The sequence below is a fragment of the Cherax quadricarinatus genome, chromosome 8 (assembly GCF_038502225.1).
Source record: "Cherax quadricarinatus isolate ZL_2023a chromosome 8, ASM3850222v1, whole genome shotgun sequence".
Lineage (NCBI taxonomy): Eukaryota > Metazoa > Arthropoda > Malacostraca > Decapoda > Parastacidae > Cherax > Cherax quadricarinatus.
In genome coordinates, this window is record NC_091299.1 from 4,706,518 (window position 1) to 4,733,514 (window position 26,997).

The window sequence follows — 26,997 nt, forward strand, 5'->3', positions numbered from 1 at the left end:
CATTGAAATTAATTGAAATGCCATTAATCCATTACACCCCCCCCCCAAAACAACCCCAATTTGTTTGTTACGGGTTTTTAAATAAGAAAAATGTATTTATAAATAAGAAATAATGTATACTCCACCCACCACCTTCGCTACTTCACCCACCCCCATCTCTACTACACCCACCCCCATCTCTACTACACCCACCCCCATCTCTACTACACCCACCCCCATCTCTACTACACCCACCCCCATCTCTACTACACCCACCCCCATCTCTACTTCACCCACCCCCATCTCTACTACACCCACCCCCATCTCTACTACACCCACCCCCATCTCTACTACACCCACCCCCATCTCTACTACACCCACCCCCATCTCTACTACACCCACCCCCATCTCTACTACACCCACCCCCATCTCTACTACACCCACCACCCTCACTATACCCACCACCATATCTACTCCTCCACCATTATCACTACTCCATCCACCACCCTCACTTCTCCCACCACCATCTCTACTCCACCCACCACCATCTCTGCTACACCCACCACTCTCACAACTCCACCCTCCACATTTACTCCACCCACCATTATCACTACTCCACCCACCATTATCACTACTCCACCCACCACCATCACTACTCCACCCACCACCATCATTACTCCACCCACCACCACCATTATTCCACCCACCACCATCACTACTCCACCCACCACCATCACTATTCCACCTACCACTATCAGTACTCCACCCACCACTATGACTACACTCACCACCATGACTACTCCACCCACCACCATGACTACTCCACCCACCACCATGACTACTCCACCCAACACCATCACTACTCCACCCACCAGCATCACTACTCCACCCACCAGCATCACTACTCCACCCAACACCATCACTACTCCACCCAACACCATCACTACTCCACTGACCACCATTATCACTACTCCACCCACCACTATCAGTACTCCACCCACCACTATCACCACTCCACCCACCACCATGACTACTACACCCACCATTATCACTACTCCACCCACCACTATCAGTACTCCACCCACCACTATCACCACTCCACCCACCACCATGACTACTACACCCACCATTATCACTACTCCACCCACCACTATCAGTACTCCACCCACCACTATCACCACTCCACCCACCACCATGACTACTACACCCACCATTATCACTACTCCACCCACCACTATTAGTACTCCACCCACCACTATCAGTACTCCACCTACCACTATCAGTACTCCACCCACCACTATCACTACTCCACCAACTGCCATGACTATTCCACCTACCACTATCAGTACTCCACCCACCACTATCACTACTCCACCGACTGCCATCACTACTCAACCCACCACCATCACTACTCCACCCACCTTAATGTTTCTAGAAAACTCTAGTTGAAATGGAGGTTACCGAGCGACGGCTCGTAATTCAAAAAACTCATAAGTTGGGGCACTCATAAGTCAAGTTACCACTGTACTTGACAGAGGTAGTGAGTGAGGTAGAGGACTTGAAAACTTCTGCAGTCGTTCCAGCAGTATTTCAGATATCTGCTGTAACAGGTTAAAGTAGTCTTATTGTCTTCATGATGCCCTAGCATTTCGCTGGGTGTATTTTACACTTCTGCCATCTCTATTCGGTACATTGTCATTAGTATCTAAGATGTTGGTGGAGTGTAAGCAGAGTAGCATCTGTTGGTATGAAGGGAATCAGAAATCAGTTAGCCAGACTTGAGTTCTTGAGTACCAGATTGAAGGGGATGTTGCTTTTTAGGAGGCACTGGAATTGTGATGTCAGAGTTTATCTACTGTAACACACACATTCTTGTATTATTATTCTGTCTTGGCAAGCACCAGCATACAGTTTGAATAGGAATACTGTATCACCATTATTAATGGACTGCTGAAATAGTGGGACACTGAAGAGAGGGAGCCAAAAATGCAGGGGCCCTACTGTATATTTCACCTTTTTTATTAAAGGGGCTTCACAAGTTACACACATTACTGGTACAGTAATCTTAAGTTAATGGACATTTTTCTTTTAAACTATTTACAGCATCTGGATAATTTTTTTTTTTTTTCAACAAGTCGGCCGTCTCCCACCGAGGCAGGGTGACCCAAAAAAGAAAGAAAATCCCCAAAAAGAAAATACTTTCATCATCATTCAACACTCTCACCACACTCACACATTATCACTGTTTTTGCAGAGGTGCTCAGAATACAACAGTTTAGAAGCATACACATATAAAGATACTCAACATATCCCTCCAAACTGCCAATATCCCAAACCCCTCCTTTAGAGTGGAGGCATTGCACTTCCCATTTCCAGGACTCAAGTCCGACTATATGAAAATAACCGGTTTCCCTGAATCCCTTCACTAAATATTACCCTGCTCACACTCCAACAGATCGTCAGGTCCCAAGTACCATTCGTCTCCATTCACTCCTATCTAACACGCTCACGCACACTTGCTGGAAGTCCAAGCCCCTTGCCCACTAAACCTCCTTTACCCCCTCTCTCCAACCCTTTCGAGGACGACCCCTACCCCGCCTTCTTTCCCCTATAGATTTATATGCTTTCCATGTCATTCTACTTTGATCCATTCTCTCAAAATGACCAAACCACCTCAACAACCCCTCTTCTGCCCTCTGACTAATACTTTTATTAACTCCACACCTTTTCCTAATTTCCACACTCCGAATTTTCTGCATAATATTTACACCACACATTGCCCATAAACAGGACATCTCCACTGCCTCCAACCGTCTCCTCGCTGCTGCATTTACCACCCAAGCTTCACACTCATATAAGAGTGTTGGTACTACTATACTTTCATACATTCCCTTCTTTGTCTCCATAGATAACGTTTTTTGACTCCACATATACCTCAACGCACCACTCACCTTTTTTCCCTCATCAGTTCTATGATTAACCTCATCTTTCATAAATCCATCCGCCGACACGTCAACTCCCAAGTATCTGAAAACATTCACTTCTTCCATACTCCTCCTCCCCAATTTGATATCCAATTTTTCCTTATCTAAATCATTTAATACCCTCATCACCTTACTCTTGTCTATATTCACTTTCAACTTTCTACCTTAACACACACTCCCAAACTCATCCACTAACCTTTGCAATTTTTCTTTAGAATCTCCCATAAGCACAGTATCATCAGCAAAAAGTAACTGTGTCAATTCCCATTTTGAATTTGATTCCCCAAAATTTAATCCCACCCCTCTCCCGAACACCCTAGCATTTACTTCCTTTACAACCCCATCTATAAATATATTAAACAACCATGGTGACATTACACATCCCTGTCTAAGACCTACTTTTACCGGGAAGTAGTCTCCCTCTCTTCTACACACCCTAACCTGAGCCTCACTATCCTCATAAAAACTCTTTACAGCATTTAATAACTTACCACCTATTCCATATACTTGCAACATCTGCCACATTGCTCCTCTATCCACTCTATCATATGCCTTTTCTAAATCCATAAATGCAATAAAAACTTCCCTACCTTTATCTAAATACTGTTCACATATATTCTTCAATGTAAACACTTGATCTACACATCCCCTACCCACTCTGAAACCTCCTTGCTCATCCGCAATCCTACATTCTGTCTTACCTCTAATTCTTTCAATTATAACCCTACCGTACACTTTTCCTGGTATACTCAGTAAACTTATTCCTCTATAATTTTTACAGTCTCTTTTGTCCCCTTTCCCTTTATATAAAGGGACTATACATGCTCTCCGCCAATCCCTAGGTACCTTCCCCTCTTTCAACTGGATAATTAGTCTTGATAATTTTTCATTTAACTAATTCAGCAAGCATAGAGGTACATGTTCTTAATTACTTTCATTAACTATAAAATAAAATTGTTTATTTTGGTTCATTTGGTGTTAGGTTGGAGGTAATACACACTCATCTTAATTTTAATTTCCAAGTCACTCTTGTAATTGTGCTCTGAAAATAAGACTCTTTTGAGAGGCATTTTTTTTTTATATAGATTTGTACCGTATTTTCAGGTAGCTCATGTGAGAGCTGAAAGAGATGTATTGGTGGAAGCTGATCATCAGTGGGTAGTCAAGATGTTTTATTCATTTCAAGACCCCATTAATTTGTACCTAGTGATGGAGTTTCTTGCTGGTGGTAAGTTGATACTTGCGTGAAGTGATTTCACTACTTTAGCAGTAACGATAATACAGTAAATCTGATATAAAGTGAGAGTAGTGACAGTTACTATTTGATGATAGCAGTGCTCTTGAGAGGACCAGAAGAAAAATTGCAATGGTTGGTAGAGTTTGGAAGTGTGTGTAAAAACAGGAAGTTTAAAAGTGAACACGTAATTGAGTAGGGTGATATAGTTTGTAGTAATTTTGCCAATGAAAGCATAAATGTCAGACTGGAGAGAGACATGGCAAAACTAGCCAAAATAATCACATATATTTAGATATTCAGGAGTGGATGTGTCAGCAAAGAGTTGAAGAGATGAGTGTAGAAAGAAGTACTTTACATTGGATTAAAAAAAAAAAAAAAAAAAAAAGAGAATCTTTCTTAGTTACACTGTTGCCAATAATTTTGTATGGATGTAAGGCATGTTCTTTGAATATTGGAACAGGAAAGAGGCTGGAGGCAGTGGAACTGTGTTTACATTAATATGTGGTGTGGATATTATACAGAAAACCAGTGAAAAAAGTAGATGATATTCTGCAAATGGAAGACATAAATTGAGGATATGGAAGAGGGATTGCTGAGATGATTTCAAGTCATTTAAAGAAGATTTAGCAAGATAGATTGATAGAATAAATCTTGTGGGTTTCTTGGATTTAGTGATTTTGTTTTACTCATTTGAACATCCTACCCAGTATTATTTAATGTGTGATTGTAGCAAGAGGTTATGTTTGAAATACCTAATATACAATACTACTGTATTTCTCTTTCTTCAGGCGATATGATGACGCTTTTAATGAAGAAAGACACGCTATCGGAGGAATGCACCCAATTCTACATTGCTGAAACTGCTTTAGCTATAGATTCTATTCATAAGCTGGGTTTCATTCACAGGTGAGTTGTGGTCTAGTATGATACATTAATATTGTGAAAATTTTCTGCTGTTTGAGATTTTCCTAACCAGAAACTATTCTTTGGCCATGTGTGATCTCTATTTTATATGGAAGTCTCTCTTGTAAATGCTTCCCTTTGTTGCTTGCAAAAAAAAAAAAAAGTGGATATTTGTAATGTAAGGTTTTGTTGTTTCCTTTAAATTCAGAAATATAACCAGGGCTTTGCCATTGTTTATCTCGGTATAAAAAATGCTTATAACCAATATTCTAATGGAATATTATTTCATAATTATGAAGGTAGACAAGATGTTCTGTTTTGTTGATATTTCTTAGTAAAATTTTAGTTAGAAATAAGAAGGTATTTGAGCCTCTTATTTGTTCTGAATTGCGCATTTTGCTTGCAAAACCATAGTTGACAAGCAATATATTATTCTTTCTCCATTGTATTTTTCAGGGACATCAAGCCCGACAATCTATTATTAGACGCCAGAGGACATATAAAATTATCGGACTTTGGCTTATGTACAGGGATGAAAAAGTCTCATCGCACAGAATTTTATAAAGATCTTAGTCAAGCTAAACCATCTGATTTCAGTAAGTTTTGTGTGAAGGTATGGTAACTTTAGTGAAGGTTTGTTTGTAATGATTTCTTGCAAATTTAAAAATTTAAGGCCATTTTACCATATTGAGTTAGATTTTAGAATAAAATTTATAGAGTTTGAAAAACAAAGCTTGCAAATGCAGTTAAAATGCTGTTGTACAATTAAAGTGCTTAAAGCATCTCTAAATATTACTGTATAAATTAGGTGAATGTTAATTGATTAAATCGGGTGTTCAGGAACTGAAGAGTAAGAAGATATTACAGACCAAAATTTTTATCTCTTGTAAATACTGCATTAAATTTTCATTGCCCTGTTCTGAGATATGAAACCTGTGGCCCATAAAGCTGGGATTATTTAAACAAATATACAGATCATTTTTTTTTTTTTCAACAAGTCGGCTGTCTCCCACCGAGGCAGGGTGACCCAAAAAAGAAAGAAAATCCCCAAAAAGAAAATACTTTCATCATCATTCAACACTTTCACCACACTCACACATTATCACTGCTTTTGCAGAGGTGCTCAGAATACAACAGTTTAGAAGCATATACTTGTAAAGATAAACAACATATCCCTCCACTAAATATTACCCTGCTCACACTCCAACAGATCGTCAGGTCCCAAGTATCATTCGTCTCCATTCACTCCTATCTAACACGCTCATGCACGCTTGCTGGAAGTCCAAGCCCCTTGCCCACAAAACCTCCTTTACCCCCTCTCTCCAACCCTTTCGAGGACGACCCCTACCCAGCCTTCCTTCCCCTATAGATTTATATGCTTTCCATGTCATTCTGCTTTGATCCATTCTCTCTAAATGACCAAACCACCTCAACAACCCCTCTTCTGCCCTCTGACTAATGCTTTTATTAACTCCACACCTAATTTCCACACTCCAAATTTTCTGCATAATATTTACACCACACATTGCACTTAGACAGGACATCTCCACTGCCTCCAACCGTCTCCTCGCTGCTGCATTTACCACCCAAGCTGCACATCCATATAAGACTGTTGGTACTACTATACTATACTATACTATACAGATCATTTATTATGTTAATATTTGCTGTAGCTCACAAAAATGAGTGAACATTGCAAAATTATTTCTTTGGTGTTAAATAAAACTAACTAAATTTAGGATGATATTTGATCTTGTTCACTGTAAATTTTACAGATCACACACGCACGCATGTGTGCGTGTGTGTGTGTGCGCATGCGTGTGTGTGCGCGCGTGCGTGTGTGCGTGCGTGCGTGTGTGTGCGCGCGTGCATCCATGCTACTAAATGGCATTCAGAGCTACAAAACAAAAATATGTACACTTTCTTTCAACACACTGGCCGTATCCCACCGAGGTGGGGTGGCCCAAAAGGAAAAACGAAAGTTTCTCCTTTTACATTTAGTAATATATACAGGAGAAGAGGTTACTAGCCCCTTGCTTCCAGCATTTTAGTCGCCTCTTACAACACGCATGGCTTACGGAGGAAGAATTCTGTTCCACTTCCCCATGGAGAAAATATGTACACATTCCAAAGAAAATAATGTTGGCTTATAGGAGGACGTATCATAAACACATACGAGAGATTAGATCACACTAATTTCTTAAAACCATCAAAAAGGGGAACAGTGTGCCACAATTACAATCTAAGAAAGTAGTGGTGCTGCAAGGATACTAGAAAGTTAATATCTTCACAAACAGTGTGGTGGAATATGAATGGAATCCGTTGGAAAAAATAAAATAGATACAAGACAGATTGACAAATCTCCACTTTAAGGAAGCTATTATTAGAATATACAGTAAAACAACCAATAAAATCACATCATGAAATCCTATGTAGTCTGCAACCAAACAAACAATCTGGCTTCTGTATGAATTACATGCAATTTCTGTGGGAAATGGACCCATGCCCCTTGTGCAGGTATTCAGGTATCTACAAGAGATATTAAACCAGGGAAGTGTTTTTGGGTATGCCCAAGTGAGACCACACTGTGGAATAAAATCACATTGATAATAAAAGATGATAACATCAAAATGGCATTCATAAAAAAAATGACAGCATTCTATAACAGTTTGGAAAATAAAAAATCTTGGCCACATGATGCTATCGCCCTGGGTACAAATGCTGTCTGGTAGACAGTAATTGTAAGAATAGAGAAATAAACGAGGGTGGCCTGGAGGGGGTCGAGAGCTCTAGTGGGAAAACAGGCGTAGACAAGGACAAGGACATGCAAAAACCAATGTTACAAACTAGCAATACCACAGGAGATAGTAAACAATGGGATGCCCTGAGAAATAGTGAAGATAAATTACCAGAAAGAACTAATGAAGGCTCCATTGTTAGCTTTAATGCTAAAGATAGATATGAGACAGGAGAACATACACCAGTAGAGAATACAGTCACAAAAAACCAAGGCAAACAGAAACCAGGTATATGCAAATACTATTCACTTGGTATCTGCAGGCATGGAATATCTGGAAAAACAGAAGAGACGTGCAACTTTGACCACCAAAGAAAATGCTGTGTCCATATGACAACAGGAAAATGCAACCTCCCTTCCTGTAAGTTTTTCCACCCTGAAATGTGTCACTCTTCAGTTCAGGGAAGACAGTGCTATAACTTAAATTGTCAACCATACCACCTAAAGGGTACAAGACACAGAACATCCAGACCATGGGAAAACCTGGGTAGCCACAGCCACTTCAGAGAGAGAGATTTTTTTAGCGCCAGGAAAGAAAACAAAGCTGGCAGGAAATGGTAGAAATTGTACGCCAACTCCAATCGTTTCTGGAGTGGAATCACAGTCGATAGCCTCCACTCCAAAACAACAGATATTAGTGCCAGGGAAAAGGACCTCCACCCCCCTTGTACCACCAATCTGACGACATTCAACTTTGCAATATACAGGGTCTAAAGCCAGAAACGAATAACAAAATACCTTTCATCCGTGGACTGCTTACGGAGTCAAATGCAATGCTCGCAGTTTTCACAGAGACCCACATAAAGGATCACTTCAACAATGAAATATGGGTCCCGGGTTACAACCTATACAGATGTGACAGAGTGAGCAGGCAGGAGGGGGGTAGGCCTGTATATCACAGTCACTTATATGCTCAGAACTACTAGGTAGGTAGTAGGTTGGTAGACAGCAGCCGTCCAGGGAGGTACTACCGTCCTGCCAAGTGAGTGTAAAACGAAAGCCTGTAATTGTTTTACATGATGGTAGGATTGCTGGTGTCTTTTGTCTGTCTCATAAATATGCAAGATTACAGGTAAGTCTTGCTACTTCTACTTACACTTAGGTCACACTACACATACATGTACAAGCATATATATACACACCCGTCTGGGTTTTCTTCTATTTTCTTTCTAATTCTTGTTCTTGTTTATTTCCTCTTATCTCCATGGGGAAGTGGAACAGAATTCTTCCTCTGTAAGCCATGCGTGTCGTAAGAGGTGACTAAAATGCCAGGAGCAAGGGGCTAGTAACCCCTTCTCCTGTATATATTACTAAATTTAAAAGGAGAAACTTCAGTTTTTTCTTTTGGGCCACCCCACCTCGGTGGGATATGGCTGGTATGTTGAAAGAAAGAAAGAACTACTAAATGCATCATATGATGTAGTGGAAGTTTTAGCAGTTAAGATCAAGAACCAAAACCTGGTCATCATGGTTGTATACAAGCCTCGGATGCAATGTCCCAACAGTTCCAGGAACAGCTTTCGAAAATTGACCACTGTCTGGAAAATCTTCCAGCTCCTGCCCCAAACATCTTGCTCCAGGGGGATTTCTACCCAAGGCACCTAAAATGGAGGAATATAGCAAATAATGTGGTAGCAAAGATAACACCAGGAGGCAGCTCAGGTGAGAAATCGCACACACACAAGCTTTTAAATCTGTAGGCCAAATTCACCTTAAACCAGCAAATAATAGAGCCTACAAGATTGGAGAATATACTGGACCTCACCTTAGCTAACAATAATCTGATACGAAATATTATCATATCAAAAACAGTATACTTGGATCACAACATAATAGAGGTCCAGACATGTATGCAGGAGCCCCGGACTGACAAAATATGATCAATCATGAGGGAGCCGCCTTCACCAAATTCAATTTCAATAACAAAAACATAAGGTGGGACCAAGTAAACCATAGATAGACTAAGCAACATGGATCCTACCCTATGTCTAGAACAAATTAACTCTGTGGCACTTGTAAACTAGATGTAAACTAGAGAGAGAAAGGCACTCCCCATACAGACGAAGGCAAAGAATAACAGAGCAGCTACAAGAGGCCGATATATCTGCAATACTTAGGGAAACACTGGTCAGAGAAATAGCTAATATTGAAGTAAAGCCAAAGGAATCTTACAGGAGTCAAGAAATGTGGGAAGAACTAAAAGCCATAAATGAAATTGAAAGAAACCCAAAGTATTTCTATTCTTATGCCAGATCAAAGTCTAGAACAACATCCAGTATTGGGCCCCTACTTAAACGGGATGGGTCCTACACAGATGACAGCAAGGAAATAAGTGAGCTACTAAAGTCCCAATATGGCTCAGTTTTTAGCGAGCCACTAACCAGACTGAGGGTCGAAGACCTAAATGAATTTTTTATGAGAGAGAGAAAGAATTTGGTACACACACACTTACCTGATATTATCCTGATACCACATGACTTGGAAAAGGCTATAAATTACATGCCCATGCACTCTGCCCCAGGCCCAGACTCGTGGAACTCCGTGTTCATCAAGAACTGCGAGAAGCCCCTATCACGTGCTTTTAATATGTGGAGAGAGAGCTTGGACACTGGGGTCGTCTCACAGTTGCTAAAAACAACAGACATAGCCCCACTCCACAAAGGGGGCAGTAAAGCAGTAGCTAAGAACTACAGACCGATAGCACTAATGTCCCATATAAAAATCTTTGAAAGGGTTCTAAGAAGCAAGATCACCACCCATCTAGATACCCACCAGTTACAAGACCTAGGGCAGCATGGATTTAGAGCAGGTTGCTCCTGCTTGTCCCAACTACTGGACCACTATGACAAGGTCCTGGATCCTCTAGAAGACAAACAGAATGCAGATGTAATATACACAGATTTTGCAAAACCTTTTGACAAGCGTGACCATGGTGTAATAGCTCACAAAATGCATGATGAAGGAATAACAGAAAAAGTCGGTAGATAAATCTATAATTTCTTAACAAATAGAACACAGAGTGGTAGTCAACAGAGTAAAGTCTGAGGCGGCTATGGTGAAAAGCTCTGTTCCACAAGGCACAGTACTCGCCCCCATCTTGTTCCTCATCCTCGTATTGGACATAGACAGGGATATAAGCCACAGTGCCGTGTCTTCCTTTGCAGATGACACCCGAATTTGCGTGACAGTGTCCTCCATTGAAGACACTGCAAGACTGCAGGTGGACATCAACCAAATCTTTAAATGGGCTGCAGAAAACAATATGAAGTTCAATAATGAGAAATTTCAATTACTCCGATATGGAAAATGTGAGGAAATTAAAACTTCATCAGCTTATAAAACAAATTCCAACCACACAGTAGAGTGAAAAACTAATGTCAAAGACCTGGGGGTGATCATGTCAGAGGATCTCGCTTTCAAGGACCATAACATTATATCAGTTGCATCTACTAGTAAAATGACAGGATGGATAATGAGAACCTTCAAAACCAGAGATGCCAAGCCCACAATGACACTCTTCAGGTCGCTTGTTGTATCTAGGCTGGAATATTGCTGCACACTAACAGCACCTTTCAAGGCAGGTGAAATTGCTGACCTAGAAAATGTACAGAAAACCTTACTCACGAAATCGTAATGACAAAATTGCAAACAAACCATACCACGGGCGGGGATAGAACCCACGATCAGAGAGTCTCAAAACTCCAGACTGTCGCGTTAGCCACTGGACCAGCTAGCCACAATAAGATTCGTCCAACTAGGTATATTTCTACACCATAGGAAGGTTAGCATAGGCACCACTGTGACCACAGATGCAAGTTTTTACAGACGAATCTCCAGCTAGCATGGCCGTGACAAACTCTAGCTCAAGTCCCCTCAAAGCCGTTAACATGACTCACGAAATCGTAATGACACGATTGGTGAAGTGTTGATTGATGATAAAAAAATTTTCTTTTTGGGGATTTTCTTTCTCTTTGGGTCACCCTGCCTTGGTGGGAGACGGCCGACTTGTTGAAAAAAAAGAATAAGAGCTTAAATATACAGTGGAACCTCTACTTACGAGCGCATCCACGTGCGAGTTTTTCCAGATACAAGCAGTCGCTCGGTCACGAGCAGGCCTCAAGGGAGGTTCCTTGACACTGATGAGGAGCTCTTGCTCTTGATCTAGGGAATTGGATCTCATTTGTTTGTTGGACTATCTTATTGAAACTTGGGCAGTGTATGATGGATAGATGCTTTCTTAACGTACACCAAAATTGAAAGAAATCGGACCATAAGTAACAGATTTCACTTCTAAGCCATTAGCCGCCCTTTAGCAGTACATTTTTGGATGGTTTTTATGGTTGTATTCTCGTTTTTTGGTCTCGTATGATAGAATGGAAGATATATTACAGAAATAGATATGATTTTGATTAGTATCACGATGAAAAGTACCTTGAAATTAAGCTCAAAGTAGCAGAAATGTTAGATTTTTGCCATGTTCAAGAGTAAACAAATAACATCACTGTCCATTCCAATATGCAGTCATGAATTGGTTGACATTATTTATACAATTATTACAATAATGCAATAGTCTGCATAACAGTAAATCTTCTGTTTTTTGTGTGAATAGAAATTCCAAATGGTAAGCAAGAGTATTATTATAGGAATATGTATAAATAATAATAATAATAATTAATAATAAGTTTGGGGTGCCAGGTGTAAATGATAATGGGAGCCCTTTGATTGAACTTTGTATAGAAAGGGGTTTAGTTATAGGTAATACATATTTTAAGAAAAAGAGGATAAATAAGTATACAAGATATGATGTAGGGCAAAATGACAGTAGTTTGTTGGATTATGTGTTGGTAGATAAAAGACTGTTGAGTAGACTTCAGGATGTACATGTTTATAGAGGGGCCACAGATATATCAGATCACTTTCTAGTTGTAGCTACACTGAGAGTAAAAGGTAGATGGGATACAAGGAGAATAGAAGCATCAGGGAAGAGAGAGGTGAAGGTTTATAAACTAAAAGAGGAGGCAGTTAGGGAAAGATATAAACAGCTGTTGGAGGATAGATGGGCTAATAAGAGCATAGGCAATGGGGTCGAAGAGGTATGGGGTAGGTTTAAAAATGTAGTGTTAGTGTTCAGCAGAAGTTTGTGGTTACAGGAAAGTGGGTGCGGGAGGGAAGAGGAGCGATTAGTGGAATGATGATGTAAAGAGAGGAGTAAGGGAGAAAAAGTTAGCTTATGAGAAGTTTTTACAAAGTAGAAGTGATGCAAGGAGGGAAGAGTATATGGAGAAAAAGAGAGAGGTTAAGAGAGTGGTGAAGCAATGTAAAAAGAGAGCAAATGAGAGAGTGGGTGAGATGTTATCAACAAATTTTGTTGAAAATAAGAAAAAGTTTTGAAGTGAGATTAACAAGTTAAGGAAGCCTAGAGAACAAATGGATTTGTCAGTTAAAAATAGGAGAGGAGAGTTATTAAATGGAGAGTTAGAGGTATTGGGAAAATGGAGGGAATATTTTGAGGAATTGTTAAATGTTGATGAAGATAGGGAAGCTGTGATTTCGTGTATAGGGCAAGGAGGAATAACATCTTGTAGGAGTGAGGAAGAGCCAGTTGTGAGTGTGGGGGAAGTTCGTGACGCAGTAGGTAAAATGAAAGGGGGTAAGGCAGCCGGGATTGATGGGATAAAGATAGAAATGTTAAAAGCAGGTGGGGATATAGTTTTGGAGTGGTTGGTGCAATTATTTAATAAATGTATGGAAGAGGGTAAGGTACCTAGGGATTGGCAGAGAGCAGGCATAGTTCCTTTGTATAAAGGCAAAGGGGACAAAAGAGAGTGCAAAAATTATAGGGGGATAAGTCTGTTGAAGGAGGGGTGTTAATGTTGCAGTTTAAAAACTGTAGTGTAAAGCACCCTTCTGGCAAGACTGTGATAAAGTGAATGATGGTGAAAGTTTTTCTTTTTCGGGCCACCCTGCCTTGGTGGGAATCGGCCAGTGTGATAATAAAAAAAAAAAAAGTCTGTTGAGTATACCTGGTAAAGTGTATGGTAGAGTTATTATTGAAAGAATTAAGAGTAAGACGGAGAATATGATAGCAGATGAACAAGGAGGCTTTAGGAAAGGTAGGGGGTGTGTGGACCAGGTGTTTACAGTGAAACATATAAGTGAACAGTATTTAGATAAGGCTAAAGAGGTCTTTGTGGCATTTATGGATTTGGAAAAGGCGTATGACAGGGTGGATAGGGGGGCAATGTGGCAGATGTTGCAGGTGTATGGTGTAGGAGGTAGGTTACTGAAAGCAGTGAAGAGTTTTTACGAGGATAGTGAGGCTCAAGTTAGAGTATGTAGGAAAGAGGGAAATTATTTCCCAGTAAAAGTAGGCCTTAGACAAGGATGTGTGATGTCACCGTGGTTGTTTAATATATTTATAGATGGGGTTGTAAGTGAAGTAAATGCGAGGGTCTTGGCAAGAGGCGTGGAGTTAAAAGATAAAGTATCACACATAAAGTGGGAGTTGTCACAGTTGCTCTTTGCTGATGACACTGTGCTCTTGGGAGATTCTGAAGAGAAGTTGCAGAGGTTGGTGGATGAATTTGGTAGGGTATGTAAAAGAAGAAAATTAAAAGTGAATACAGGAAAGAGTAAGGTTATGAGGATAAAAAGATTAGGTGATGAAAGATTGGATATCTGATTGGAGGGAGAGAGTATGGAGGAGGTGAATGTATTCAGATATTTGGGAGTGGACGTGTCAACGGATGGGTCTATGAAGGATGAGGTGAATCATAGAATTGATGAGGGGAAAAGGGTGAGTGGTGCACTTAGGAGTCTGTGGAGACAAAGAACTTTGTCCTTGGAGGCAAAGAGGGGAATGTATGAGAGTATAGTTTTACCAACGCTCTTATATGGGCGTGAAGCATGGGTGATGAATGTTGCAGCGAGGAGAAGGCTGGAGGCAGTGGAGATGTCATGTCTGAGGACAATGTGTGGTGTGAATATAATGCAGACAATTTGTAGTTTGGAAGTTAGGAGGAGGTGCGGGATTACCAAAACTGTTGTCCAGAGGGCTGAGGAAGGGTTGTTGAGGTGGTTCGGGCATGTAGAGAGAATGGAGCGAAACAGAATGACTTCAAGAGTGTATCAGTCTGTAGTGGAAGGAAGGCGGGGTAGGGGTCGGCCTAGGAAAGGTTGGAGGGAGGGGGTAAAGGAGGTTTTGTGTGCGAGGGGCTTGGACTTCCAGCAGGCGTGCGTGAGTGTGTTTGATAGGAGTGAATTAAGACTAATGGTTTTTAATACTTGACGTGCTGTTGGAGTGTGAGCAAAGTAACATTTATGAAGGGGTTCAGGGAAACCGGCAGGCCAGACTTGAGTCCTGGAGATGGGAAGTACAGTGCCTGCACTCTGAAGGAGGGGTGTTAATGTTGCAGTTTAAAAAGTGTAGTGTAAAGCACCCTTCTGGCAAGACAGTGATGGAGTGAATGATGGTGGAAGTTTTTCTTTTTCGGGCCACCCTACCTTGGTGGGAATCGGCCACTGTGATAATAAAAATAATAATTAATTAATAATAATAATATATACGTTCAATGTAATTATATGCATAATAATATTCGTAATATAAATTATAAGAATACATACATACTAATAAATAATAATAATAATAATAATATAAGCATTAGTCAGAGGGCAGAAGAGGGGTTGTTGAGATGGTTTGGTCATTTAGAGAGAATGGATCAAAGTAGAATGACATGGAAAGCATATAAATCTATAGAGGAAGGAAGGAGGGGTAGGGGTAGTCCTCGAAAGGGTTGGAAAGAGGGGGTAAAGGAGGTTTTGTGGGCAGGGGGCTTGGACTTCCAGCAAGCGTGCATGAGCGTGTTAGATAGGAGTGAATGGAGACGAATGATACTTGGGACCTGACGATCTGTTGGAGTGTGAGCAGGGTAATATTTAGTGAAGGGATTCAGGGAAACCGGTTATTTTCATATAGTCGGACTTGAGTCCTGGAAATTGGAAGTACAATGCCTGCACTCTAAAGGAGGGGTTTGGGATATTGGCAGTTTGGAGGGATATGTTGTGTATCTTTATACGTATGTGCTTCTAAACTGTTGTATTCTGGGCACCTCTGCAAAAGCAGTGATAATATGTGAGTGTGGTGAAAGTGTTGAATGATGAAAGTATTTTCTTTTTGGGGATTTTCTTTCTTTTTTGGGTCACCCTGCCTCGGTGGGAGACGGCCGACTTGTTAAAAAAAAAAAAAACTAATTAAAAACAAAATGACTATTTCTGTTTATGATACAAAAGTTTCATGCAGCTTCATATTCAGTGCATCATTTTATGTTGCTCAAATCCAGTAAATGAAGCTAAAGCTGGAATAAATTACTGAGTGTTATTTGTGCAGCTATTTGTCTTGTATATATAGATTTTATAAAAAAAAAAGTCATAGACAAACTATGCAACAAATGTTTAAAGCTGCTGCTGTCTTGTCAACTTTGGGAAACTGTGATCAGTAATGGGCTTCTACCTGTTTTTCTCTTTAAAGTACAAATTTTTAAGTTTGTTTTAATTATAGATGACAGGGATTTTGTAGTCTGAATACAGGTTAAGGGAAAAGTTTGATTTCACCAAAGGTACATTTGTCATTAGAACAACAATTGTCAAAGTTCTTAAATTTTGTTTTAGCATAGTGTATACTGTACTAGTTCACAGAGAACATGAAATGGACACACCAAAGCAGTACTCTTCATCGTACTTAAAAGTTACTGGGGAAAGAAGTGCAATGAATGTACATTGTCATGTTTCTTGTCTGCTAGTTACTACAGTGTTTGGACTCTAATAAGATTCTACTTTGGATAAATTAATGAGATTAAAAACTGGGTTGAGGTTCTGTAGTAAATTGTTAAAAATATTGGAGTAATAATTAGAGATGTTATGCACAGATATTTTCTATGAATAGTATCAATTTTATTTTTATTTTTGTTGTATATTATTATATGTTATTGAATGGTGAACGTGATACTGTAACGAGCTTGTGAATTACATTATGTCATGGAGACATCTTTATTCTTTTATTACGAATATTAAAAATCAACACTTGCATGCAAGCCTTAGCCATTTTTAAGAAATGTTTCAGTTATAATTGTTCACAGTGGTGTTCTGTAATAGCACTTTGTAAATGGTTTAGATTAGCTATTCTTTTATTCTAGTATATGTGCATTTTAGGGCACATTCTAATGTTTAGAATAGAATTTATTCTTTTTTTTTTGTTAGTTTATGTGCATTTTGGGGTATAATGTTAATTATGAATTTGCTATATTTGATTTTGTTTAATTTTTATTTTTCTCTTCTCCCCATCCCTGCCTGCTCTGCTTCTCTTCTTGCTCCCTGCTTGCCTTCTTTCTTTGTATTTTATTATTATGATTGATTGTGAATGGAAAATTGTGTCTGTGACTGATATATCTTGATTCAATATGTATACCTGAAATTTAATTTAATATTTTTTTATGTGCATCTGTTTGTGAATTTGTCTCGCTTATTCTTTTACCTGTATAATATGGTTATCCTTTGATTCCCTCTTAATTAAAAAATTCTTTTTAATTTCTCTGTGCATGAAATTAACAATGGAATTTCCTTATTTGTTTTGGTTATTTAATAAAATGACTCTCTCCTACTTGCATGCTTTATCTAATACTGCCAAACCTTATCCACCTCCTTATTTCTACCCCTATGCCTTACCCTGCCTATCCTATATAGCAACCTACTCCAATGTTCCAGCAACAAATCCTATGGATTCAAAACGTCGTGCAGAAAGTTGGAAGAAAAATCGGCGAGCACTTGCTTATTCAACTGTCGGAACCCCAGACTACATAGCACCAGAAGTTTTTATGCAGACAGGCTATGGACAAAGTTGTGATTGGTGGAGCCTTGGTGTTATAATGTATGAAATGCTAATAGGTAAGAGGCTTGTGATTGTGTTGTTTATCTTTATATATATATTGTTACCACTTTCCACCTCTTGAATTTGCTAAGGCATTTGTCAAGTGTAATCATGGAATAAAATTACGTTAAATAAGATTACTAGGCATAACAGGGAAAGTAGGCAAATGGGGTTAAAATTTTCTAACAAATAGAATATAGTAATAGTAATGTAAAATCTAGTCTCAGCAATATAAAAAGCAAGGTTCTAGTGCCAACCTGTTTCTCATTCTCATAGTGAACATAGATAAAAATACAAACAGCTATGGATCGTCCTTAGCAGACAACACAGAAGTTAGCATTGAAAGTCTTCCAGTGGGCAGTAGAAAATAACATAATGGTCATTGGGGACAAATTCCATTTGCTCATATATGAAATGAAAAACGACCCCAACAGGAGAATGATATAAAATACACGTGAGGGTCATCCCATAGAACAAAAAAAAAATCTGTAAAAACCTAGGTATAATAATGTCAGCTGACCTATTTGTTAAACACAATACAGCAAATGCCAGGAGAATGGCAGGGTGGATAATGAGAACTTTCAAAACAAGAGAAATAATGCCAGTGGTACCACAAATTCCAACCACGTGTTCTCCCTCGCTTGGAACACTGCTCAGTGTTGAAAGCTCATTCAGGACAGGTAAGATAAAAAAGCTGGAAAAAATACATAGCATGTTTATAGCCCATATTCAACCACCACCTCAAAGACTGGAAATGTTCTCTCTGGAGAGAAGGCAAGAGAGTGACATGATATATATCTGGAAGATAATGGAGGACTTGGTTCCAAATCTGTACTCTATCATAACAGTATTCTGGTAGGAGAGATATAATGTGAAACTCATTGAAAAATGGAAGCCATGGGCACAATTCAAGAACACTGTAAATATCCATGGGCCTAGACTCTTCAGCCTGCTACTAGTGGATATTAGAAATATGGCTGGAAATAGTGTAGAAGTTTTCAAGAGGTAACTGGATCTATACCTATGTGGGATGCTAGTTCAACCAGGCTGTGATGGATATGTGAGCTAGCATGATGCCTGTTAATAGCATCAGCCAGGTTGACCAAGCAATCAAGAGGGAGGCCTGACTCTGAGCCAGGCTGCAGAGTAAGAAGTGGGTATGTGTTTTGGGCTAGGTTAATTCAGGTGCATAAATATATTCTTCTTTCAACACACCGTCCGTATCCCACCGAGGTGGGGTGGCCCAAAAGGAAAAACGAAAGTTTCTCCTTTTACATTTAGTAATATATATAGGAGAGGAGGTTACTAGTCCCTTGCTCCCAACATTTTAGTCGCCTCTTACAACACGCATGGCTTACGGAGGAAGAATTCTGTTCCATTTTCCCATGGAGATAAGAGGAAATAAACAAGAATAAGAACTAGAAAGAAAATAGAAGAAAACCCAGAGGAGTGTGTATATATGTGCTTGTACGTGTATGTGTAGGGTGACCTAAGTGCAAGTAGAAATAGCAAACCATACCCCCGGCCGGGATTGAACCCGCGGTCATAGAGTCTCAAAACTCCAGCCCGTCGCGTTAGCCACTAGACCAGCTAGCCACATTAAGATTCATCCAACTAGGTATATTTCTACACCATAGGAAGGTTAGCACAGGCACCACTGTGACCACAAATGCAAGTTTTTACAGACGAATCTCCAGCTAGCGTGGTGTAGAAATATACCTAGTTGGATGAATCTTATTGTGGCTAGCTGGTCTAGTGGCTAACACGACGGGCTGGAGTTTTGAGACTCTATGACCGCGGGTTCAATCCCGGCCGGGGGTATGGTTTGTTTGCAATCGTGTCATTACGATTTCTTGAGTCAGAAATAGCAAGACGTACCTGAAATCTTGCATGTTCATGAGACAGAAAAAAGGACACCAGCAATTCTACCATCTTGTAAAACAATTACAGTGGACTCCCAGTTAACGATATTTTTTCATTCCAGAAGTATGTTCAGGTGCCAGTACTGACCGAATTTGTTCCCATAAGGAATATTGTGAAGTAGATTAGTCCATTTCAGACCCCCCAAACATACACGTACAAACGCACTTACATAAATACACTTACATAATTGGTCGCATTGGGAGGTGATCGTTAAGCGGGGGTCCACTGTACAGGCTTTTGTTTTACACTCACTTGGCAGGACGGTAGTACCTCCCTGGGCGGTTGCTGTCTACCAGCCTACTACCTAGGATAAATATATTACAGCTAAACAAAAAACTGTTTTTGAGGTGAACATATATGTTTCGTAAAGAAGACGTGTTAAATGCATGAGACTAACAATAGTATTGTCACAACAGGTTATCCACCATTCTGCAGCGAAAATCCGCAGGAGACGTACCGAAAGGTGATGAGTTGGAGAGAGACCCTGGTCTTTCCCCCAGAGGTCCCTATCTCAGAGCAAGCCAAGGACACTATTTTACGCTTATGTTGCGAGGCTGATCGCAGAGCAGGGTCACATCAAGGAATAGAAGATCTTAAGAGCATGAAATTCTTCCAGGTGTGCTGTTGTATAATAGTATTACAGTATTGCTAAAATATATGTAAACATTTTTGTGTAGGTAAAATGATCTAGTATACTTTATTTGCACTTACATATTTTTTTTGATTATTAAATTTCTATACTTTTATAACAGCAAGTTGACTGGGAACATACTAGGGAACGCCCCTCAGCAATTCCTGTAGAGGTTAAATCCATTGATGATACCAGCAATTTTGATGAATTCCCAGAAGTTGACATCAAATTGCGTAAGTATTTACATAGTATTTACTTAGCTTTGACCCAAGTAATATACAGCCTCTCCTCACTTGACGACGGAGTTCTGTTCCTAAGACCACATCGGTAAACGAATTTATCGCTAAGTGAGGAGCATACTATAATGGTAGTGAGTTTGTGTTAACAATTTCTGATATTGTTTTAATGTCACATTTCCACAATTTATAACATTTCTGTCATATTTTTACATATTTATATCGTAGTGGTGTGTATATTGTAATAGAGAATAGAGGGAATCAGCTCTAATATACATTATTTAGGTATGCATACTGGTCAGAGAGCCCATCGTAAGTCCGAGTCATTGGTAAATAAGTACATCACTAAGTAAAGAGAGGCTGTATATATTATTATTGTCAATGCAGAAATTATAATAATCTTCAATACTGAATATATATAACTGTAAACTTTTAAAACTTAAGCCGATTAGAAATCATGCTAAAAAGATTTAGAAAATACTATTTTATTGATCTGAATATACTGTACTGTATACAAGATTTAAAAATTGTATAAAGTTTTTGAAATATTTAATAGATAAATATATAATGTCAGTAATTACATTTGCAGTATACTTTTATTATGCTTACCATAATGTATTTGTTTAAAACAAACATTCTTTAGAAAACCATAAAACATGATCATAATAAAAATTATATGCTGAAAGTACAGTAAACCCTCGCAGAACAACCAAGATACCTTTCATTGAAGTTCTAAGTCAAGCCAATTTTTGTTTTTTAACACATTGGACATTTCCCACTGAGGCCGGGTGACCCATAAAGAAAGAAAAAACCCAAAAAGAAAGAAAAAAAAACTTTCAGCATCATTCAACACTTTCACCATCACTCATACATAATCACTGTCTTTGCAGAGGTACTCAGATATGACAGTTTAAATGTCCCTCCAAACTGCCAATATCCCAAACCCCTCTGCTCACACTCCAACAGTTCGTCAGGTCCCAAAAACCATTTGTCTTCATTCACTCCAGTTTAACACATGCATGCTTGCTGGAAGTCCATGACCCTTGCCCACAAAACCTCTTTTACCCCCTCCCTCCAACCTTTTCGAGGACTACCCCTACCCCGCCTTCTTTCTCCTACAGATTTATTCGCTCTCCAAGTCATCCTACTTTGTTCCATTCTCTAAATGACCAAACCACCTCAACAACCCCTCTTCAGCCCTCTGACTAATACTTTTAGTAACTCCACACCTCCTAATTTCCACACTCCGAATTCTCTGCATAATATTTACACCGCACAGGTGCGCCGCTCACCCTTTTCCCCTCATCAATTCTATGATTCACCTCATCTTTCATTGACCCATCCGCTGACATGTCCACTCCCAAATATCTGAATACATTCACCTCCTCCATACTCTCTCCCTCCAATCTGATATCCAATCTTTCATAAATAAACATAAGCATGGTAAAAGAAATGGAATGAGCTGAACCAGTGCTTAAAACTAGATGGCTCTATCACTTAAATCACTTGAAAGATGGGCAAGACCAAAAGCAAGAGCTTTTCCCTTTTTCTCTGTGCTGTCCCACAAACAAATGGGTGATTACTTCATTCTCTTTTTTCCCTCTTCACACACACCAGTACCACTATTGCATTTTACAAATACAGCAGCATGATGGTAGTGTTTATACATAGAGAGTTTTATCTGCATATACAGTTTGCTTTAATTCCTATTTTATGGATTAAATTATTCTTAATATTTTTTACTGGTGACTTATGACTTCCAGCAGGTGTGCATTAGCGTGTTCAATAGGAGTGAATGGAGACGAATGGTATTTGGGACCTGACGATCTGTTGGAGTGTGAGCAGGGTAATATTTAGTGAAGGGATTCAGGGAAACCGGTTATTTTTATATAGTCGGACTTGAGTCCTGTAAATGGGAAGTACAATGCCTGCACTCTAAAGGAGGATGTTCGGGATATTAGCAGTTTGGAGGGATATATTGTGTATCGTTATACGTATATGGTTCTAAACTGTTGTGTTCTGAGCACCTCTGCAAAAACAGTGATTATGTGTGAGTGAGGTGAAAGTGTTGAATGATGATGAAAGTATTTTCTTTTTGGGGATTTTCTTTCTTTTTGGGTCACCCTGCCTTGGTGGGTGTTAAAAAGAAAAAAAAAAAACTTGTGGCCCTAATTATTAAAACGGTGAATAGGCCTTAAACTGCAATGGAAGTACAGTGCCTGCACTGCAGTTGAAAAAGTGAGGTAAGACTAAATTTAGAAAGTGTGAGCACCACATGCTATGTCTGTTCATCTGTTTGTTGTGAGATTTGCATTGTCTTCAATCTTGCCAACCATGAGTGGTTGTGAAAGTGATCAAAGGTCTAAAGTGTTTATTTTGGCCACTATTTAAAGATAAATTCTGTAGATATTTGTTCTACGGTGGGGCTACTGTACAACTATTAAATAGTTCATGCAAGATAAAATTTCACATCTAGTGAAAACATTATGATCAGGCAGGAATCACGTGGGAATCAGTCTGTCAGCCTTATTTTTTTTTGTTATCGAGGGTTATCTGATAAAATATTATCTTGCACATAAGTTGGAAATTTAAATCCTGTAAAAATAATTTGTAGCAGCATTGGTCTTATCATAATTGATGAACAAGTATAAATTCAATTATGTTTTTAATGCTGATGGTGCAAAGATTAATGGGGTTGACATATTGATTCAAACATAATTCCTCTTTCTCATATAATAATTTTTGCTTATAATGTACTAAAATTATAATTTAACTCATCAATTCATCATACAGTATCTGTAATTTGATTTTTGTAAGTGAAAACATGAACATTGTCATATGACTCAGGAAAATTTTGCAGACCACATTATTAGTGTTTTAGCTACGTAAGAATGTGCACTAATTACACATTTACATAAATTATGTTAATGTTCAAAAGTTGGTATTCCAAAATTATATTTTTTTTTTACATTTCTTATGAAAGTATTTCATTACCTTGGTAAAAATTTTTTTTTTTTTTTTTTTTTTTTTCCCTAAAGATTTCAGTGTTTATAATTTGACATGCAGAATCTTCCAGACACTACCCACTAATGCCCTCTGCACTTTCATCTTTAGAATATGTAGTTTAAGTCATTAAAGTATTTCTCAAAAATACTTCTAATTGATGTTAGATTAATGGACATGAGCTACTAATAAGACATTTACTATGGCTCACCAGCAGCTTTATTAAGCCAATACATACAGTATGGGGACACAGAGTACATAAAGGAAAATACACATTGTGAAATGGGGGAGGCAGGGCTTAATCCAGAAATTGTAAAAGTATCCATAGTAGTAGTAGTTGTAGTGTTAGTGTTATATGATGGAGGAATTCAGTGGTTTAAGGAGGATTTATGATGATATTTCAGAAATGACGAAGTTGCTTTATGTAAGTGTTTCCAAAATAGAGATTAATTCTGTTTTTAGGCACTTTTGGTTACTGGTGTCTTGTTCTTTAATCACTAAACAGATGTTCCATTTCATCAAGTGGCTGGTAGTGTTTCAGTGTTGTACACATGCGTTGTTCAAGTCGTTTCATCTGTACGCATAAACGTATTCATTTAGAAGTGTCACTAGGATTCTAGCTGTTTCCCCACTATGTATCTTGTTACAATCTCTGTACAGGGCAATGTAAATTCAGCATTGACTGGGTCAGGGTTCTTCACGTTGGTCCTGGTTAAGTCTTTAGTGGATATACAGTAATGGTCACTATGGTGATTAGTCTGTCCTTATGTGAGGGCTTTGGAGATGTTCAGGACTGCTTGACTTTTGGGAAGGATGATGATTTTGTTCAAAGTTGAGTCAGTGTGCAGAGATTTGATTCTATGGAGTGATCATTTCTTGCAGTCTTTGATGAAAAGAAAGGAAAGTGTACTTGGTGAAAGTTTGGCTTATGTAGATGCATTCTTTATATAGAAACTTGGAACTTCTGATATGGTATGCTGTCATGAAAAAGTTAGTCTTTGGTTAGCCTAACTTGTTTAGTCTTTGTATCTGGACTGAAGTAGAAGTAGGCCAGATAACTTTTGTTTGTACATTTGAAATCTTAAATCATCATTTGTTTTCTGGATGAGGATGTCAATGAATGGTAACCTCTCAATGGTCTCACTAAGTGTGAACTGGAATGCCAGTTCAGCATCCATAACCTCTGCAGGTTATGGATGTCAAAAATTTTGGGAGTGATTAGGATGACATCACATGATGTTGAAGCATCAGTTTTTAAGTGTTCCATGTATATGTTTGCAAAGACAGTGCTGATAAGAAAATCTGTGCATCTCATATGTTTTAGAGGTTGCTGTTGAAGAGAAGCAGTAGAAAGTTCATGCAGAGCTCAATCAAATTAACGAATAATCTCCAGGAGGCAAAGATAGCTAGGTCTCTGATATGGTTAAGGAGGTTGCCTGAGTGCTTTGAATGGTAGGGGCTGTTGATTCTCATTTGGCAGGAAAAGTGTTTGAGGAGAACTCAGACTAATTTATGTAGTACACTGCTTATTCCTGATGTGATCAGTCTTAAGGGTATGTTGTATTTATGGGTTTTGGGCAGTCTGTATATGCGTGCAGGTAGGTTGAGAGCTATTAGTGAGTACAGAAGTTTCTTCTCATCAGTGCACTTCAGTCTTTGCTGAGATTTGAATAGGAAGTCTTTCATGAGTATCTCCCTCTGTATGTGCTCTCATGTATTCATATGTAGATTGGTTGTTCAAATGGTCCATCATTTTGGTGCTGTAGTTCTTGAAGTTGAATATGCTGAGTCAGCCCCTCTTTGGTGCTATGGTGATGACACTGGAGGAGTCTTTGTCAAGGTTCTGAAGGACATCGATGTACCTGCTCTGAATCTTGGCAGAGGAAGGTCTTCACATGGCTGCAGTTAGGATGTCTTGTATATAAACTTTCTGGAAGTTGCTGTCATTGTGCCTGTGGCTTGTGGTGACCAAATCAGTTGTTGGTTCATAGTGAATTTGAGTCCTAGGCTCTGCACTCTCTTCTCATAATCAATGTGATGACAAGTTGTTGTTAAAGGCTCCTCAACTCGTCTCCTTCCATCGGATGTTGGTTCACAAGAAACTAGGTTTGCAGACTTGTACATGGAGCCCCTAGAAGCTGAATGGTTCACCAGCTATATTCCCAGATATATCACATGGGTGTGTTGCATTGATGGTGTCCTCATAATTGCTTCCAAAAATTTTGACCAGCATAGATGACTCGGTAAAGTTAAACCAGCAATCCAGATTGTACTTGAAGATACCGTTGATACGTTATTCTTTGTCTTCATCCACAGAGTAGATAATGCCTTAAGATTCCAAGTCTACAAAAGCCTGTGAGCAAAAATAATCTTGTATTCTTCTACTTAAGTCAACATACAAGTGAAGACAATTTCCCCCCCCCCCTTTTACCCTCTTACCTAATGCTGGGTCACCTTAATGTGGTCTAGTTTGATTGGTTTGTACCTCTTATCTATGAGGGGGGGGGTCAGTCCACAATGGAGTGCTTGCCTGATTAAGACTCGAGTTTCTCTTTTGGTATAAACGTAGGATATTTACCATTCATCTAAATTTGCTGACACTTGGGCTGATGGCAGAGAATGAATTGTGATGAAATAGATTTTTAATAGTTTTACTTGCTTTGTGATGATATAATATGAGAATGAATTGATCATTCCAGCATCAAGTTAATATTGATATTGTCTAATTGATAATGTTAGAAATTGAATATGTTTAAAGTGCTAAGCAATCGGTGGTTCTAGTGCTTTGTAAATAAAATGAAACAAAAAACCCCTCCCTTTCTTCAGATAAACCTTGATTGCCTCCTATTCCCAAAATCCAGTATGACCCCTGTGTGTTTAGCACTTCCCTTGTATATAATAATTGCTATGCTTTCACCAGGGTTCACAGGCAGTTGTAGTGGGAGATGCAAGGGGACAGTTAAACATGAATCTTTCAGTGTTTTACATATCTGGGACTTGATGCAAGCTACATCCTGGATCAATGCCTAGTATACTTTTTTTTTTTTTAACGAGTTGTCACAGTTGCTCTTTGCTGATGACACTGTACTCTTGGGAGATTCTGAAGAGAAGTTGCAGAGATTGATGGATGAATTTGGTAGGGTATGCAAAAGAAGAAAATTAAAAGTGAATACAGGAAAGAGTAAGGTTATGAGGATAACAAAAAAGATTAGGTGATGAAAGATTGGATATCAGATTGGAGGGAGAGAGTATGGAGGAGGTGAATGTATTCAGATATTTGGGAGTGGACGTGTCAGCGGATGGGTCTATGAAAGATGAGGTGAATCATAGAATTGATGAGGGGAAAAGGGTGAGTGGTGCACTTAGGAGTCTGTGGAGACAA

At 39.0% G+C, this 26,997-nt stretch overlaps 1 protein-coding gene across 11 annotated transcripts in view; it reads left to right on the forward strand.

Moving 5' to 3' along the window:
* trc (Serine/threonine-protein kinase tricornered) overlaps window positions 1-26,997 on the forward strand; it is a 316,149-nt gene that overhangs the window by 245,694 nt on the left and 43,458 nt on the right. For 10 of the 11 annotated variants that reach the window (XM_053771870.2, XM_053771868.2, XM_053771862.2 and 7 more), the window contains 6 exons: window positions 4,068-4,191; window positions 4,989-5,106; window positions 5,560-5,699; window positions 17,639-17,839; window positions 20,162-20,361; window positions 20,498-20,609. In XM_053771870.2, the coding sequence (XP_053627845.1) occupies window positions 4,068-4,191; window positions 4,989-5,106; window positions 5,560-5,699; window positions 17,639-17,839; window positions 20,162-20,361; window positions 20,498-20,609 (895 nt within the window). The remainder of the gene's footprint in view (window positions 1-4,067; window positions 4,192-4,988; window positions 5,107-5,559; window positions 5,700-17,638; window positions 17,840-20,161; window positions 20,362-20,497; window positions 20,610-26,997) is intronic. The other variant, XM_053771863.2, reaches the window with a different exon arrangement.